Source organism: Struthio camelus, chromosome 14 (assembly GCF_040807025.1).
Source record: "Struthio camelus isolate bStrCam1 chromosome 14, bStrCam1.hap1, whole genome shotgun sequence".
Lineage (NCBI taxonomy): Eukaryota > Metazoa > Chordata > Aves > Struthioniformes > Struthionidae > Struthio > Struthio camelus.
Genome location: NC_090955.1, coordinates 15,379,894 through 15,396,502, shown reverse-complemented (window position 1 = coordinate 15,396,502; position 16,609 = coordinate 15,379,894). Strand labels below are relative to the sequence as shown.

The window sequence follows — 16,609 nt, the reverse complement described above, 5'->3', positions numbered from 1 at the left end:
TATGTGATAAAAATTGTGATGTGCATCATTCTTTTTAATCATCTTTGATACGCATTTAAAACTATCCTGTAGTAACTGATGACAAAAATCTTTTCTGAAAAGTGTAAATGGATCCATTCATTCCTAAGTACGCATTTCATTCCTAAGTAATTGCAGTAAACTACAGAAGAAGAAATACAAAACTATGAAGTAGTGTCTTGGCAGGGAAGTAAATGGTCAGTGACATGGACTGAAACTGGCTGAACTGCCAGGCTCAGAGGGTCGTGATCCGCAGCATAAAGTCCAGCTGGAGGCCAGTCGCTAGTCACGTTCCCCAGGGGCAACACTGGGGCCATTACTGTTTAACGTCTTCACTAGTGACTTGGATGATGGCATCAAACGCACCCTCAGCAAGTTGGCAGATGACAGAAAACCAGGAGGAGTGGCTGATACACCACTGCAAGGAACTGCAGATGGTTGCAGTTCCTTTCAGAAGGACCTTGACAGGCTAGAGAAATGGGCAAACAGGAACCTCGTGAAGTTCAACAAAGGCACGTGCAGAGTCCTGCCTCCAGGGAGGAATAACCCCGTAGAGGATGGGGGCTGACCTGCTGGAAAGCAGCTTGCAGAGAAGGACCTGGGGGTCCTGGTGGACAACAAGCTGAACATGAGCCAGCAATGAGCCCTCATGGCAAAGAAGGTCAATGGTACCTGGAGGTATTAGGAAGAACATTGCCAGCAGGTTAAGGGAGGGGAAGGATCACCCTTCTGCTCAGCACTGGGATGAGCACTGGGATCCTTCCCCTCTGCTCAGCACTGGTGAGGCCACATGTGCTGTGCTGTATCCAGTACTGGGTTCCACAGGACAAGAGAGACATGGACCTGCTGGAGTGAGTCCAGCGAAGAGCCAATAAGATGATTAAGGAACTGGAACATCTCTCATACGAGAGAGACAAGAGCTGAGACTGCTTAGCCCTGGAAAAAGGCTTAGCAGGATCTTATCAATGTTTATAAGGATCTGATAGGATGGCGTAAAGAAGACAGAGCAAGACTTTTTTCAGTGGTACCCAGTGGCAGGATCGGAGGCAACCAGGCACAAACTGCAACACATGAAATTCCATTTGAACATAAGAAAGCACTTCATTGTGAGGACGGCTGAACATTGGAACAGGTTGCCCAGAGAGGCTGTGGAGTTTCCATCCTTGGAGATACTCAAAACTTAACTGGAGATGGTTCTGGGTAACCTGTTCTAGCTGACCCTGCCTGAGGGACCAAATGTCTCCAGAGGTCCCTTCCAACCCCAACTCTTCTGCGATTCTGTGAAAAGGAACAAATTTTCCACTATGCTATGTTAAATTAGACTTCCATTTAACATAACACATAGTTCCACTTCAAAACTCCCAATTACATCCTTAAACAATTCTCTAAATCCAAAAAGTACTTATGCCCCTGCATATGTTCACTCTTTAACTATTCACACCCCTAACACTGCAAAGAAACCTGGAGTGTAATTCTATTCTATTAAAATCAATGGAACAGTTCCAGAATGTGGAAATAGCAATTCGGAGCACTCTGTATTCGATAACAGGAAGAAGCAAGAACTCCCAGAGGGGCACTCCCAAGCATTCGGAGTGCTTGGGTTAGGTATTTACAGTGTGAGTACTTCTCTTCCGTTTCCTACGGCTGAATTCAGATGTCCATGAAAACACAGCACGAAGAGAGGAAATCTTGTTACAGTAGTTTACTATTCGCATTTGAGGTCTCATCAAGGCAAGTTTAACAGACGTTTTAAAGAATTGTATGGCCGGAATTATTACTGAAATGAGCAGTTGCTTTTTGCTGTCTGCACCTCTGATCATCTGAGGCCCTGCTGGACAAGAAGCATGTGGAAAACTTCTGCCCTTCTGCTGCCCAGGACACTCATTTAGACCAGATCCAATTTGGCTCTACATCATGCAACTTTCTACAAAATTCACTCATACGAAGTATGAAATATCAGTCCCCCAAGCTAACAAAAAACACGTGTCCCTGACACTGGAGCACCTACCCAGACTGAATACTTAATTTAGCACTTGTCCCTTAGCACCAAATATTATTAACATCCCCCACTCTCACCACTTTTTACCTTAAAGTCTTTAATCTGCTCCAAAACTGAAGAACACATTGTAAGAATTGGATTTGCCTTTTTTTCTTCTTCTGTCTTCTCTTCCACTACACTTCTGCGTTGTGATGTCTTTTTCCATTCTGGCTGAACTTTCTTCTGCTTTTGCTGGAAGAGTTTTGACATTTTGTATATCTCCCGAAAAAATTCATCAAGCTCTGCTTCCATGCTTTCCGCATTTAGTTCCAAGAAGTTTCCATCCATCCATCTGAGAAAAAAGCAAAGTTAGAAAACAGAATAACAAATATAGCCTGCAAGTATTCGACACGTTATTTGTAACATAAACAAGATTTAGATTAATTTAATAATTATTTAAATGACAGCAAAGGTCTTTTTTCCAAGTATTGTCATTCAATGCAAAATTCTATTATGTAACTAAAGGTGGTTTCATTAGGCTCTTGTGTGTTTTTGTGTAATGCTTCTAAGTCCTACACATATGGAAATCAAACAGCTGCATGTATTGAGAAACATTTAAGTTAAGCTCTGGAGAGAGATCAACATATGTCATCAAAACATAATAGCCTTTTAGATTTTTAAGAAAATCACACTGTTCAGTCATACCACATATCGTAACTTCCAAAGAGTACACAAACTGGTAAACAATCTCACTTAATTTAGACTCAGACATATTACACCTTATGTGGTAAGATCTAGACACTAGAGAGCAACATAATCATTTAAGCACGCCTACATTATATTTTGGACAGCCGTTAGATTAAAAGTGTTCTATGTTGTATACAGACTGTAGTCTTGGTAATTAAACTGCTTCCCCTTCTTGCATACAAAATAGCTCATACCTAACCAAACTTTTCTTCACTATACCATTCTTATTTATGGGCTTTACTGATATGAATGATACAGCTTTGTGACCATATGCATGAGACTGAGTATGTGGCTATACTCCTTTGCATCATATTTAAAAAGATATTGACAATTTTTCTAGCTCAACTAAAAAAAAACCCTAATATATAAATTACATTACTATTATTACTATTATGCTTGGATTGCTAATAACTACTAAGGAAACAAATCACCTTCTGTATCTAACGTGAACAAAACCAGCAGGAGCGTTTTACCTTCTCCCTCATTTAGCTTCAAGAGTATGTAATACTGAATTACCTTTTTTCTGTTCGCTGCCATTTCAGTATAAGACCAAAAAGTTTCTGATACGGTTCAATCTCAACTTTTATGCTGCTGAGGAGTGGGAAGTCAGTCACTTTCCATTTAAAGAGAGTCTCTTCTTTATTAATAAAAGTGACTGTTTCATCAGCCTCTTGTATGCGTTTCTGTAATGCTCTCAGGTCAGTCACATACTGAAATCAAATAATTGTATGTCTTGAGAGATATCTAAGCTATGCTCTGAACAGCTATTTGAATATCAAAATAGAGTAAGCGCTTGAGTTTTTTAAATTCTAGATAACAGGAGTTAAAAAATAAGATTCATCTTGCTTTCTTTTAAAAAAGTATTAATTTATTCTGAAGTAAATAAACTGAAGAAATGAGATTATTGCTACAAAAAATAAAATTGTTTTATGCTTACTGAATTTAATAACACAAAAACCACTGTTAGAATGTTTAACTGCTCCAAGAGGTAGACATACCCATTTTTATACACCTTATATATAGTTCTGTCAACTGGGATTTCTAAGCTCAAGATTTCAGTTTCATGCTCTGAAAACGTTCTGTTTTTAAAAAACAAAATTACTGAGTATAACTGTGATCTCATGAAAACTTAAATGCAGAGCATCTTTTAGCCATTATGAAAGACATTTAGAAAGTTGCAGAGTTTTAGAGCCAGTAGTCAGCTCTTCATTAGTAGAAAAAGGAACTTTTGAGGTTCATATACAAATCAAATCTCTAACAATCACTCTTTCTAATCCGTTATTTTTCCCTTCAATTCCTCAAATTACCAAAACTAGATGATGAAATCCTGATCCCACTAACATTACTGACAAAATGCCCATTAATTTCATTTGGGTCAGAACTTCATGCAACATGCTTTATATAAACTGGAGTTAAAAAAAAAAAAATCACTATGTATTTTAAATATTTCAATCCCTGCTGGAACTACCTATCAGCTAATTTAGGTAACATTATGCTAAATTTTCCATCCAGCCAAAATGTTATCACCAATCTAGTCCAAAAAAAGGAGGAAAGCTTTTTAAGTTTCATCATTGGACAACAGCATAACAGAGATAAATATTTTTGTTCACATTTGCTAACAGAGCTGACAACTTTTAATCTTAAATTCCTTCCATGAATCTGTATATTAAACATATAAAACATCTGTACCAATTTCTTGTGTTAATCAGACCTGTTGCATGCAATCCAGTTCTGAGTATTCTTCTAATTCTGTCACAGAACGCACCAGCTTGTCTATTTCTGCCACCAGTTTCTCACTTTTTTGCGTCAGTTCAAATTCTCCTTTAAGCCTAGACTGTTGAATCAGCTAGAAAACAATTTGTTTTTAGGGTTTAAAAAAAAAAAAAAAAAGAGTCCTTTAAGTCCTTTCAATGGTTAACACACGCAGTACTATTTAAATTAAATATTCTTAGAACAAACAGAAAATAAACAATACAGAGACGTGATTATCCTTACAGTAACCGAAGTTCTTTGCGGAGAAGCTATCCACATGTCCTATTTAAATGCGTGCAGCCTATGCATGTGAGCATGGAATCCTTTACTCAATAATTTTCGCATGTAGGATTGCCTACAGACCCCTTTCAGCAACCAGACAAAAGATGGGAAAGCTCCAACCACTACAGCACGAAACGTAAATGCTAAACTTGGAGATTGGATGTATTAAAAAATAGATTCTCATCTTTGAATTTAATGTTATGTTGCCAAAAGAGGAGATCTCTACAGCAGACGAAGACCATCACTATCCCCTAACGTATCTAGCACTACAAAGGTAGAAATTGTAGAACATAAGCGCACTCTAAAGCGTAGGGTCTGCACAAAGAGGGGTTACCTTTAAGGCTGTTAACCAATAAATTGGCCTAGACAAAGAGGGGCACCTACTGCCACGCAAAAATGGTGAAGGGGACGAACAGAACTTCTCTAAAGAAAGAAATAGTCCTTTCCTAAAGCATTAAAATAAGAATGAACTCACATCTAGCAGCATAAAAAGCAAACATGCAGACTCAGGGACTGGATGTAAAAACATTCCTATCCTCAAACTCTAGCACGATGCAGGTTGCTAGAGATGATCAGCTAGAAAGATATACCTCTGAAGGATTATCATTAAGTCAGAGACACTACATTAACCTTTTCATGAAAAATTATTTGAACAGGTATCACGAACTCCCTGTATACAAGCAGAAAATAAATTCCAATCATTTACTTTTTACATTTTTTCTATGCTGAACTACTATAACGAACCAAGAGACCACCAAAAGTTCTGACTCACTGTATCACAGCCAGAGAGAAAGAACGCTAGCAAGATGAATACAGACAAGTGGCAGAAAAGGGAAGTAATCTACAGTCACACAGGAAAAATTAAATGTTGCATGCTTTCTCTTAATGATTGCTGTCTAAGAAATTCAATTCCCGCTGTTCATTTATTGATAGAACAAAATATCATTTTAACTAAATGACTTTCAGTTCAGAGGACCAACTCCTATAAGGAAATAAGTATCTTCAGTACTAGCTAACTGCACTATAGTGAATATGCACCTTTCTATGAATTGCCTAGTACTGACTACAAACAAATTAAGATATTTAGACTTCCTGAAGGTTCTCAGTTACAGTGACAGTTTTCTGTATTTTCAAATCCCTCTACAAGTGTACTAGCCCTCTGTTGATTAAAAAAAATTCTGGAAATACACTATTTAAGCACTTCTAAATTAAAATGGTTGCACGTTATATGGTTAAATACATTTCACTGCTGTGAAAATGAATAGCTCAAGCAAAGTCAAAACTCTAACAAGTCAGAATATACCAGAGACAAAGAAAATATCCTTACATCATCGTGTTCATCAAAAATATCATTAATCTTCTTTGGCCACAGAATAACTGTTGAATTCAGTGCAAGATCTTCAGGAGCAAACAGAAAAACATCTAAAAAGTAATTAATTCGCTGATAGCTCTCCTATAAAAGACATTTCACAAAAGTTTAGATATCATACATTTATTTAGGACAAAACTATCTACAAAGATAAAAGAGGAGTGATTATTTCATAGACTTTTTAAAAATCCAGGCCTACTTCCTTCCTTTTTTCAGTATTTGGACTTCAATGAAGCACTCAAAAAAATTCTTACTGACCTCAGAAAGAGTAAAATATATTTATATTTACAAGAGCAAATTATCAAGGAGTTGACTTCTTCGCTTTGAAAGACCATGGAACACACTGAAGACTTCTACTCAGATTACTAGTGTGTCTTAACTCTGAAACTTTTTTAGTGCAATTAGTCTGTAAATTAATTATTTATATATATACTATTGTGTAATTAATATACTCTTTATACACACACACATATAAATAGTATAATAATCCTTAGTCAACCAAAGATTAATATAAAAACACATATTAAAAAAATCATTCAAACCTCTGCCCCATTTGTGAGCTTCTATGGTCCATAAATCTACACATGAAACTCCTGACTATTATTTAACATCACTCTACAGCATAAATATGTTATATTTTCAGTCATATTATCAGAAAAGAAAATCTGATACATAACATCTTAACATAGGGCAAAGAGTTTCTTACCCAGTAATATTTTTGGCTGACACATCTTACACAATTTTCCAATTTTGATCTCCAAGCACACGCAAAGTACTAGCGTTAATTTAACAAATCATCCATACCCCACTCAAATAATAAATTGATTCTAGACACTTACAGAGGATATTTTAATCACAAAAGGTTGGCTGCAACAGTAAAAACTTGATATATCAACAGAATCTTTGTGCATTGAAAGTGGTTGCAACAGTCAATGACTGTTTTGACACACAAAATCCACTTCGTATTTGAGTGTTTCATTTTCACACACGGGTTCTTTTTTGTTCTTCGGTTTTGTTTCAAGTTTTCTTTTTTAGTCACTGAAGTAAGTATGTATGTAAAAAATCACTAGCCTAAGCATCTTATTATCAGCTATACTATTAAAAGCCACATAACATGCCATGTTCTGCATGTCTTCTCACCAACATGCAGAACACATGGGAGTGCAGAATAAGAACCTGAGCTGGTCTATCAAGGAAAGGCATATGCAAAGAACAAGCAGGATTTTCCACTCCTGTCTGACGTAGCAAAGAGGGTAGTTTATTCATAAATGTATCATGATCAGACAAACGGTGCCTGCACTCCTAAATGAATTCTGTATTTGTACAGGCCAGCATGTTTGTTAAAAAATTATAAACGAAAGGAATAGTCAGTTACCTTGATCCTTAACAACAGGTCCTGAATTCCTTTGGTTTTGGCCTTCTTTATGTAAGCTATTGTTTCCATCATTTCCTCTGTGGTCTCAGGAACTTTTAATGCACGTTCTTTAATTGCTTCAAATTCCATGCATATTCTATGAATTTATTTTTAAATAAACGATATCAAATTGTTAAGATTTTGTTTTGACTGTCTTCAAGTTCAGCTTTCATGCAATTCAAGTTCAAATTACATTTTTAAGTGTCACCATTGTATAGCTCCATGACTTTATGGATTTAAACAGGGAATCTGAACAAGGAAGTCTAGTAAAATAATATTCATTATCCTACAATAGTTGTCTGGTTTGGATTTTGTGGTATTCTTTTGCAAGAAATGTTTCAATTATTTTTAATAGGTACAAAAACTTAGGCACAGTCTCAGACCTATCATTAGTATACATATAAACACATCCCTAGTAAATATGTTGCCATTTTGATGATATTCAATCACTATAAAACTGGACTACAACTTGTCAATTTTAACCTAATAATTTAATGTCATTTCACTAATGGTTTAATCTATACCTGCAAATTATCCTTTAGAATTCATTAGTGCTATGATCTGTTACTATCTATGAAAACTTAGAAGGCATCTATCATATAATAAGAGAATCAAGCTGGTCACTCCTTTGACAATGCAGCAGTACTGCATTTCATGTTTAAAATGTCAGAATGGCAATGAAGCCCCTTGATCATTTAGCTCCCCCAGTATCCAAGTCCAGTAATAATACTGTTCCCCTGCTAGTTTTGGAGTCTGGAATACAGAGCAAAATATATCAGCTGGTACAACTTGTATGAGATCTTCATTTAGCCAAGAGACTTTGCTAAACAGAAGTATGGTATATTTGCATTTCTTCTACATATTTCTGCTATGCATTTAACACGCACAGCATTCACAAGCAGAAAAGTCTACTTACTTTTCATTTTCCTCTCTGTGATTTGCAACTATTCTCTCCATTAGAATTTTTGCAAAGTTTTTTGCTTTATCAGCTAAACCTTGTTTTAAATCCTCACAGTCCAAATGGATCATAGGGAAAGTAGCCAGCTGTGGTAAACTCATAATTTCCTTAGAGAGCGTGAAGAATTCATCTATGAACTTTAAAAGAATATTAAAGATTTTACACTCCAGAGCTATAGTTTAAATACTTTGCTCAGTGAACAAGTACTGCACATCAAAGAAAATAAATAATCACTCGTTCTATTTGCCATATACACTTTAGGGAAAAAATGGTGTAGATTTGCAAGTAGTCAATATATTTTTTTAGCTTAAGGCTGAGCACCTGTTTCCCCGGTGCTCAGGGAAATCTGCTCCATTTTTATTATGCTCTGTGTACATTAAATATAATATATAAAATGTAGACTTAAAACTTACAGCAGTATATTCATCAAAACTGTGTTCTTCTGCTTCAAATCTTCCTATTCGTGCACATGCAGTTCCATCTACAAGCCAGCCATACCTTTCAACTACAATTCAATAATCACATTGATAGCATAATGCATACATATAACAATAAGTTACTTATTACAAAAAAAGTAACAGAGTTGTGATTTAAAATACAATCTTCTATCACTTACCATAGTTTTCAAAATATTCTTTTGGACCTTCTAGGTTGTCCCTGATGGATTTTTTCAGTGTAGTTGTGGCCCATGCTATGACATGATTACCAAGCTCAGTTTCCAGGGTTGCAGTGCCTCCCGCTAGCCAAGAAGGTACTGTTTGGATATTCTAACAGAAGCGCAAGTCCCAATTATTTCATTTAAACAACAACAAAAAAGCAATACAGGGATATATCTATCGTAAAATTAGCTGCAGCCAGGCTCTAAAAGAGACTATATCAGAAAAGCATGGGACCCTAATCAAGTCTAAGGACAGATGCTTCACATACACCTACAATAGCCCTTACTGATTCCAATAGTTTAACGAGAAACATATAAGATAGACAAAATTTAAATTGTCCCAGCTTACATAAAACTGAATTCTATCCTATATGCAAACCGACACAATTAAACCCAAAAGGCTTCCCTTGAAGTACAGCACCATCCAATACCATTAAAGGCCAACAGTCCAATTCACAGGGATACACCTGAACCCAACAGAAAGGCTGTCTTTCATGGAGTCACAGACTGGTTCCTAAGATATAAGTCTTTACATTTTGTATAATTAGTTGTTTGGGATTCAGGGCTTTTCTTTTTCTTAAAAAGAAGAGGAATAACAACTCTGAATTTCCTTGTTTTTGTTTGGGGACTTTAATTATTAATGCAAATTTATTGTAAATGATCATACTTATAATTAAAGGTGCAAATCAGAGATATAGGTATGCAAAACGTTAGTCCACAGAGAGTATACACAGCAAATTCACACTTCGTTATCAATGTTAAAAATAAATAAAGGCATAAATAAAGTAGAATATGTGACTACTTACATATTTAATGCACTTTTAGGCTTTCTAAACATAGCAAACAAGAAAACAAAAAGGTTATCTTCTAGTTAGTCTTCTTTCCTGGGTAAATTTTCAGCCTAGCTTCTATTTGTAGTAATGAGCAAGCAGACAATTGTTTGTGAACACAAACTCAGCTTTGCACATTAAAACAGCAGATTAAAGCAATCGGTAGTCGATACAAATTGCTCATGAACAAAGAATAACAAAATGGGTTTCAAAACTTGCGATTCCGGTAGCTATCAAGAATCTTGTTGTGACCTGTGAATCCTCAGGGAAAATAAATACTTCAAGCAGCATTCTACTTCCCATTGCCATAATAGTCAAGGTCCTAAATTATTAGTATCTTCACACACTGAATAACTTAGCACTTACATATTTAAATAAAGATAAAAGCACACCTGGAGAGTTTGTCCTATCCGAGTCACTACAAACAGAATTGCTTCTTCCAGGTCTTGGAAGCTTGGATAAAACTCCATTTTTTCATCATCAAGAGTCAGTTCCATCTTAAATAAAGGTAGACAACTTCTGTCTTCAGGATCAAAAAGTTTTACAAAAGCTTCAACAGTTCTTCTCAGTAATTCTTTCACCTAGACAATAACATACCACCTATTAGCTGAAAGCACAAAAAACCTCTTTCTCTTTCCCTTCATTCAGTAAACCAGGATTTCCATTCATTTTAGCACTTCTGGCCTGAATCACGGATAACTGAATGCAAATCTTTCTAATGACTTTGGTGGGTATTAGATCTGGTCCTTAAAGAACACAAACTAATAAATAAATAAATAAAAACTTCTGTCAACTCCATGCACCTGCTCTTGCTACAGAAGTAAACCTATTATTAATACACACTATAATTATAATTTCTTTTTCCATATGACAATGATTTTAGAACATTATTCCAGTATTTTTCTATAGTCTGTAAAGCCTTGATCCAAAGAACGTTATATTGTATGGCTGAAAATACATATTCCCAGTGATTATTATATTTGTAAATAAGACAATGTAAACAATTGATTATATTGGCTCACTGGTAATTACAGAAAATGATTTTTCACTTCCAGTAAACTGAGAAGTCTGAAAAAAAATTGCCTCAATCTGAAATCAGTAATTTCATTTGCATGTTTGGATTTTATTATTACGAAATAAAACCACTGGAAGTTCTCAAAACAAAAAATTAACTGACAAGCACTTCAAATAACTGTCTTCTTGATATGAATAAATAAGAAAAAAAAAACCAAGACTAACTCATAAAGCATCATTTTTCACAGAAAAAAGTTCTGTTTGCAAATTTTGCTGAATTAAAGCCACTTGTATGCAGATTGGTAGGGCTGGACCTTTAGTCAGTCTGCATAGGTATATCTGCTTTCAGGGGAGAGGCTAGGTTTTGTTCATTTTGTTTACTAATGTATGACACGTAGTGCTAAAGACAGTGATAGCAAAGGTCCTGAAAATACTAAAATATTTCCTTCTTTAAGCTATTTGAATGTCTGGTTGCTAGAATGAGTAAATTTTTTTGGTCTAAAAACTGCAAGAAAAACAAGCAGACAAGACCACGTAGGTATTTCACCTAAGGGAAGTTAAAAATATTTAACATGTTGAATAGCTTATTGGATTACAGGCAACAGACAGTTAACAATGATCAATTAAAGAGGCTCCAGATCATGTAAGCTGTTGCCTCATGAAAATTACATAAATTTCACAACAACTTTTCAATAGCCAGGAAAGATTGTTACCTGATTAGACATAAGTGTAGCCACACTGTTATGGAAAGAGTCGACCTGATCCAACCTAACACCATCAAGCGCCTCCTTCTGAGTAAAGAGATTGATAACTCTTGGATACCATGTATTCAATAATTTCTCTTCTGATTTTGAACAGCTTAAAGATACATTGGTCTTTAAAGATTCACAGTCAACTGGACCTTCCAATCTAGAATGTAAAATTTTAGACAACTGTATAAACCAAACTGAAACAAAAATGCAATAAATACTAATGCTACACTGTTTCACAGACTCACTCTTCCTTAGGAGAAAAGCACAGTGGGAAACTAAGCATCAATTCTGCAGTCTTAAAAGAGGAAATAAAAACAAGAAGAAGGGAAAAAGAAAATAGGAAGTAAAGAACAGTTATAGGCAAAAATGATGAGCAAAAAGACACAGAAAATAAAATTTCAAGACTGAATATAAATTCAGTAATTGATGAAAAACAGTAATAGTAAGAAATTAGATCTCTAGGATTACCATAGGATTCCCTATGGACAGAAATACTACCAGAAGTCAAAAAAAAAACTGTGAAACAATATTTTAAACCCCAGTTGAACTAGACTTCTATGGGAATCACGGCATTGAGATTAACTAAATAATGAGGAGATCTTAACAGAATTAAATGCAGAACATAAACCAAGAGTGCTGACAATACCAGCAATTTAAGGGCAAATAAATTATTAATACAAAACAGAAAGAAAAAAAGTTAAAATAAATGTGCTGTAATAGAGTTACCCACTTAAAAATACTGAATGACATATTAAGCAAATTTACTTTTAACTACATTAATAGAATTGCACAAACTCCTTTCTTTATCAGCTTCAAAAAATATATATATATTTGCTAATAATTCACCACAACAGACTTTACCTTAAACTTGATAAATCCACTATAAGTAAGTTAGAGAATGCTGTATTACCAATATCCAGCAAAGTTTTTACTGAAGGGTGAAGAATGTGCAAGTTAGAGAGGATTTGCTTTTTTGCTTGGATAAAACTGTTGTGCCAAGGTCTAGAAAAGTCCAGGTCTCTGAAATATAAATAAATAAATAAATGAAAGCAATTGAAGAGCTCAAATAGTACTTAAATACAATGTTTTTTAAATATAAGATGTTCTATTAAAAAAGTTATTCTCTGACATGAACACTTAAATAAGTGTTATATACATATCCCCAGTATAATGCAGTGGAATCTACAAAGAAAATCTGTCCAACCACCCATGCTTTTACACTCCAGAATCTTTTGAAATCATCTGCTCTTCCTGAAGGTCTATCAATGTAAACTTTTAACTACATCAGCTGCTAACAAAAAGTATCCATCATCAGCAGCTAGATGACAGACATTCTAATGCTTCAACAAATTGTGCATTTCAAATAATTATGTTCTGACTGCCTGAATTCCTCTTGTATTTTAGCAAAGTGAAACATTCTTTGCTTTCTGTCTTAAAGCTTCATCCCACAGCATCAAAGTCAGAAGAAACCTTGACAGTGTGTGCAGTTTCACAATGTTATACTACTGCATAATACTGCTGTCTGCCAGTAAACTGCCCCCCACTTCATTCCATGGGTAGCTGCAACATGACTTTTAGTTTCTGAGCATTCAGGGCCAGAAGTGTCACTTGCAGGCATTAGTAAAAAAATGGAAAAAAAAAACCCCACTGTCCTCGCTAAAACTTTGTGAAGTATTTAGATGTAAGACATTCAGGTAGAATATCCTCTACAGAAAAAAATAATTTATCATTAATGGACTACAGCATTAATATTATGCCATAACTGTGCTCATGCAATTCGATGAGAATTTCACACAGACACATGTGTTTGCCTGTGAGCTATTTGGTAACTTAATCCACTCACAGAGGTGATACAGGCAAAGATGCCTCCTCTTCATCTTCAAGACCTTTTACATCTGGTTTAATAAGAATGCTTCGCACTAGAAAAATCAATATATGAACATTAGAAGAATATTAAGCCATATTCAATAGGTCCTGCACTTTCTCAGTCTTTCTCCAGATAGGACCAAGAACATGTTAGGATGGAAGTGTAACTATATCATCCAAGTCTTCAAAACAGATTTCCCTAAAGGTAACCAGAAATTGGAACTTTTGCTGAATACTAGCAATGAATCAGGTGGCTCACTTCCAATCATTCTGTCCCTTGTTCATCAAGGGTTTTTAGAGAGGCTACTGTTTAAATAATTATTTATGGTAATTTTGTTGAATATAAGTATAGTGGGATATCATTGATGACATTATGCAGTTAGTAACATTTTAAATCGTGTGATTTGTTTTTAAAAAGATCAGTCAATTTTCAGATACTTTGAAAGAAGTGGCACTAAAACATGATTTAGAGGGAACATAGTTTCAAAATTCCAGTTTAGAAGTAGAAACGAGTTGTAAGAGTGACATGGGAACACAGTTAAAAAAATCTTTGCAGATTTTTATTAGGAGCTTCCTCACACATACAAAGCAGCATCAGAAAAATTATGGATGTGCTCATGGCAATATTGGGTAAAAAGCCTGAAAATCTGCTGATCCTGAAGAAGAATCAAAAAAGAATGACTAGTGTATAAAAAGCAGAAAAAAGTAATACATTCTTGCGTCAAATTAGCTAAATAGGTTAAAGTCTTAGTAAAAGTAAGGCCATCAGCAATTAACCTTTTTCTCATGAAGTCTCCAACTGTCTTTGTCTGCTTGAACTTTACCTTTAGCTGGTTAAGATAACTTTTCACTAGCCAAAATAAAATCAGAGGTTTTTGCCTTAAATACTTCTGAGAAATGAGTGGCTGAAGCCACTGATTTGAAAAATCAGATGCTTATGACAAAGGTCATGCCTGGCTGAAAGTACAAGTTAGAGCACACATGGAACAGCTCATCATATGTATATATTTGCATATTAGTATTTGAATTATGTAGTTTGCGGCACTTACCCACACATCTCCTCATGCTCATTTCAAAATCCCTTATTACCTCTCCCAAAAGCTTCTCAACTAATAGCTCTCTGTCTTTGCCTTCCATGAGTGACTGCGGCAACAACGTGAGCATCGACATTAGCCACTGCTGCTGAATGGGAACCACTGGATCACTTTGCACACACTTCTTCATAAAGAGGTAATTGATCTGAAAAGACAATGCTGTCATAGGTCCAATAATTGGCTACTTAAATATTTTTGCATTAAGCTTGGCAAGGAAGTCTCTCCTTATTTATCATTTTTATACCAACTGGTATGTGACACAATCATATCTTCTAAGTGCTCAGTGACTAGCCTACTGAGAGCTACTCTAAGGTTGGTAAAACGTCTGTCTCACTGCTTAAGCGCAAAATATTGTACTTTTTAGTATGGCATTTTCCTCGCTTCTCTGCTAAATTTAGTGACTGACAGCAAAACAGTCCAAGGCTCATATTATTGTTCTTTGGATAAACGCTCATCTGGCAAATGGCAAGAATAAATCCCTTTTTGGATGAAATGCCAAACAGATAGGGATTTATACTCTAGTGATGGGTTTGTTATAAAACAAAAAACAATCTGAATCTATGTAGTCTTCAGGATGAATTTTCTCACATTGGCTAGGAAACTGTAATCAAATTTCCCTCAGGCTACTTAATATAAATACTTCAGTGCATGTTTGGGTTGAAAGTGACTCTCAAATATACGTTCTTATGTTAAAAACTATGCACATAAATTCCAGGATTTGCACATGCCCACTCCTTCTTTAAATCACATGAACAATGCCAAAGACTGCTTTTTGTACAGGCTAAAGCGTGATTAATGAACTCAACTGAAAACCTTCTGAAGCCTGTTAGAATATTTTCTAAGCAATGATCTTTAAGAAAGGTTTAGATCACATCTTACACTATTGACATACATGTTTCTGTAACAGAAAATACTTTCCTCCTAGTGGACCATGAAAAAAGATTCACAGCTTTGCTTCCTAACCCGTTTTTCTTCCCTCAAGACAGCTGCAAAATGTTTTGCTTATTTAACAGTCATTAATTCCATAAAACAGACACAACTCTTCTGAATAGAGATCATTCAGTATTCCACTCTAAAGAAGTAGAAGAATTTAAACTCACTCTTTGTTTCTTTTGCTCGCTGTTCATCTGGATAAAAAGGAACAAGAAAACGCCAATGTATTAAGAATTTACCAAAAAAACCCATATATATATATATATAAAATTTTGTTTCTAAATTTAACAATTACTATTGCTAAATAAATACTTTATTCCGTAGATATGTAGGTGTCAATTTCAATGGGAATATTCCCATAGATAAATCTACTTATAAATTATTAATGACTGAGGTATCTTTACGTAAATATTAAGTAGTAAGAACATAAATGCCCCAATAACAAGGAATAATATAGGTAATAGCTAAAACAAACAACCAACCAAAAACACCCCACAAACCACACACCTGAAAAATTGTATACTCACAGTCGAAGGTAGTTCTGGGATAGGAGGTACAGGAGCTCTTTGCTGCTTTTCTTCCATGGATATCTGATAGACCTTTAAAGCTCGATCAATTCTAAAGTAAAATGCATAGTCTGAAGTGCTTAAAGTGCTTAAAACTACAAACAAAATATGTTAAAACATATTAAAAGTAATGCAGTCATTTTAATTGAAGCAGCCTTTTTTTCCCCGTTTACTAATTGGTCTCTAATAAGGCGATGCCCTCTCTGCATATTTTCTCTTCTAGACAAAGGGCCATATTTACCTTGGTTACAATTACAATATATATTTGGCTTGATTCACCTAATCCAAATGTCCAGTGCTACTAGGCAAAGGGCCATATTTACCTTGGTTACAATTACAATATATATTTGGCTTGATTCACCTAATCCAAATGTCCAG

At 35.1% G+C, this 16,609-nt stretch overlaps 1 protein-coding gene across 1 annotated transcript in view; it reads right to left on the bottom strand.

Annotated features, from left to right (window-relative positions):
• The window catches only part of DNAH12 (dynein axonemal heavy chain 12), a 78,092-nt gene that overhangs the window by 55,313 nt on the left and 6,170 nt on the right, over positions 1–16,609 (bottom strand). Inside the window, exons 5-19 of the mRNA XM_068907734.1 lie at positions 16,193–16,283; positions 15,833–15,859; positions 14,688–14,877; positions 13,616–13,691; positions 12,634–12,792; positions 11,734–11,929; positions 10,399–10,587; positions 9,135–9,285; positions 8,932–9,023; positions 8,477–8,655; positions 7,522–7,657; positions 6,105–6,230; positions 4,455–4,589; positions 3,260–3,453; positions 2,105–2,348 (exon numbers count right to left, since the gene is read on the bottom strand). Of these exons, the coding sequence (XP_068763835.1) occupies positions 2,105–2,348; positions 3,260–3,453; positions 4,455–4,589; positions 6,105–6,230; positions 7,522–7,657; positions 8,477–8,655; positions 8,932–9,023; positions 9,135–9,285; positions 10,399–10,587; positions 11,734–11,929; positions 12,634–12,792; positions 13,616–13,691; positions 14,688–14,877; positions 15,833–15,859; positions 16,193–16,283 (2,185 nt within the window). The remainder of the gene's footprint in view (positions 1–2,104; positions 2,349–3,259; positions 3,454–4,454; positions 4,590–6,104; positions 6,231–7,521; positions 7,658–8,476; positions 8,656–8,931; positions 9,024–9,134; positions 9,286–10,398; positions 10,588–11,733; positions 11,930–12,633; positions 12,793–13,615; positions 13,692–14,687; positions 14,878–15,832; positions 15,860–16,192; positions 16,284–16,609) is intronic.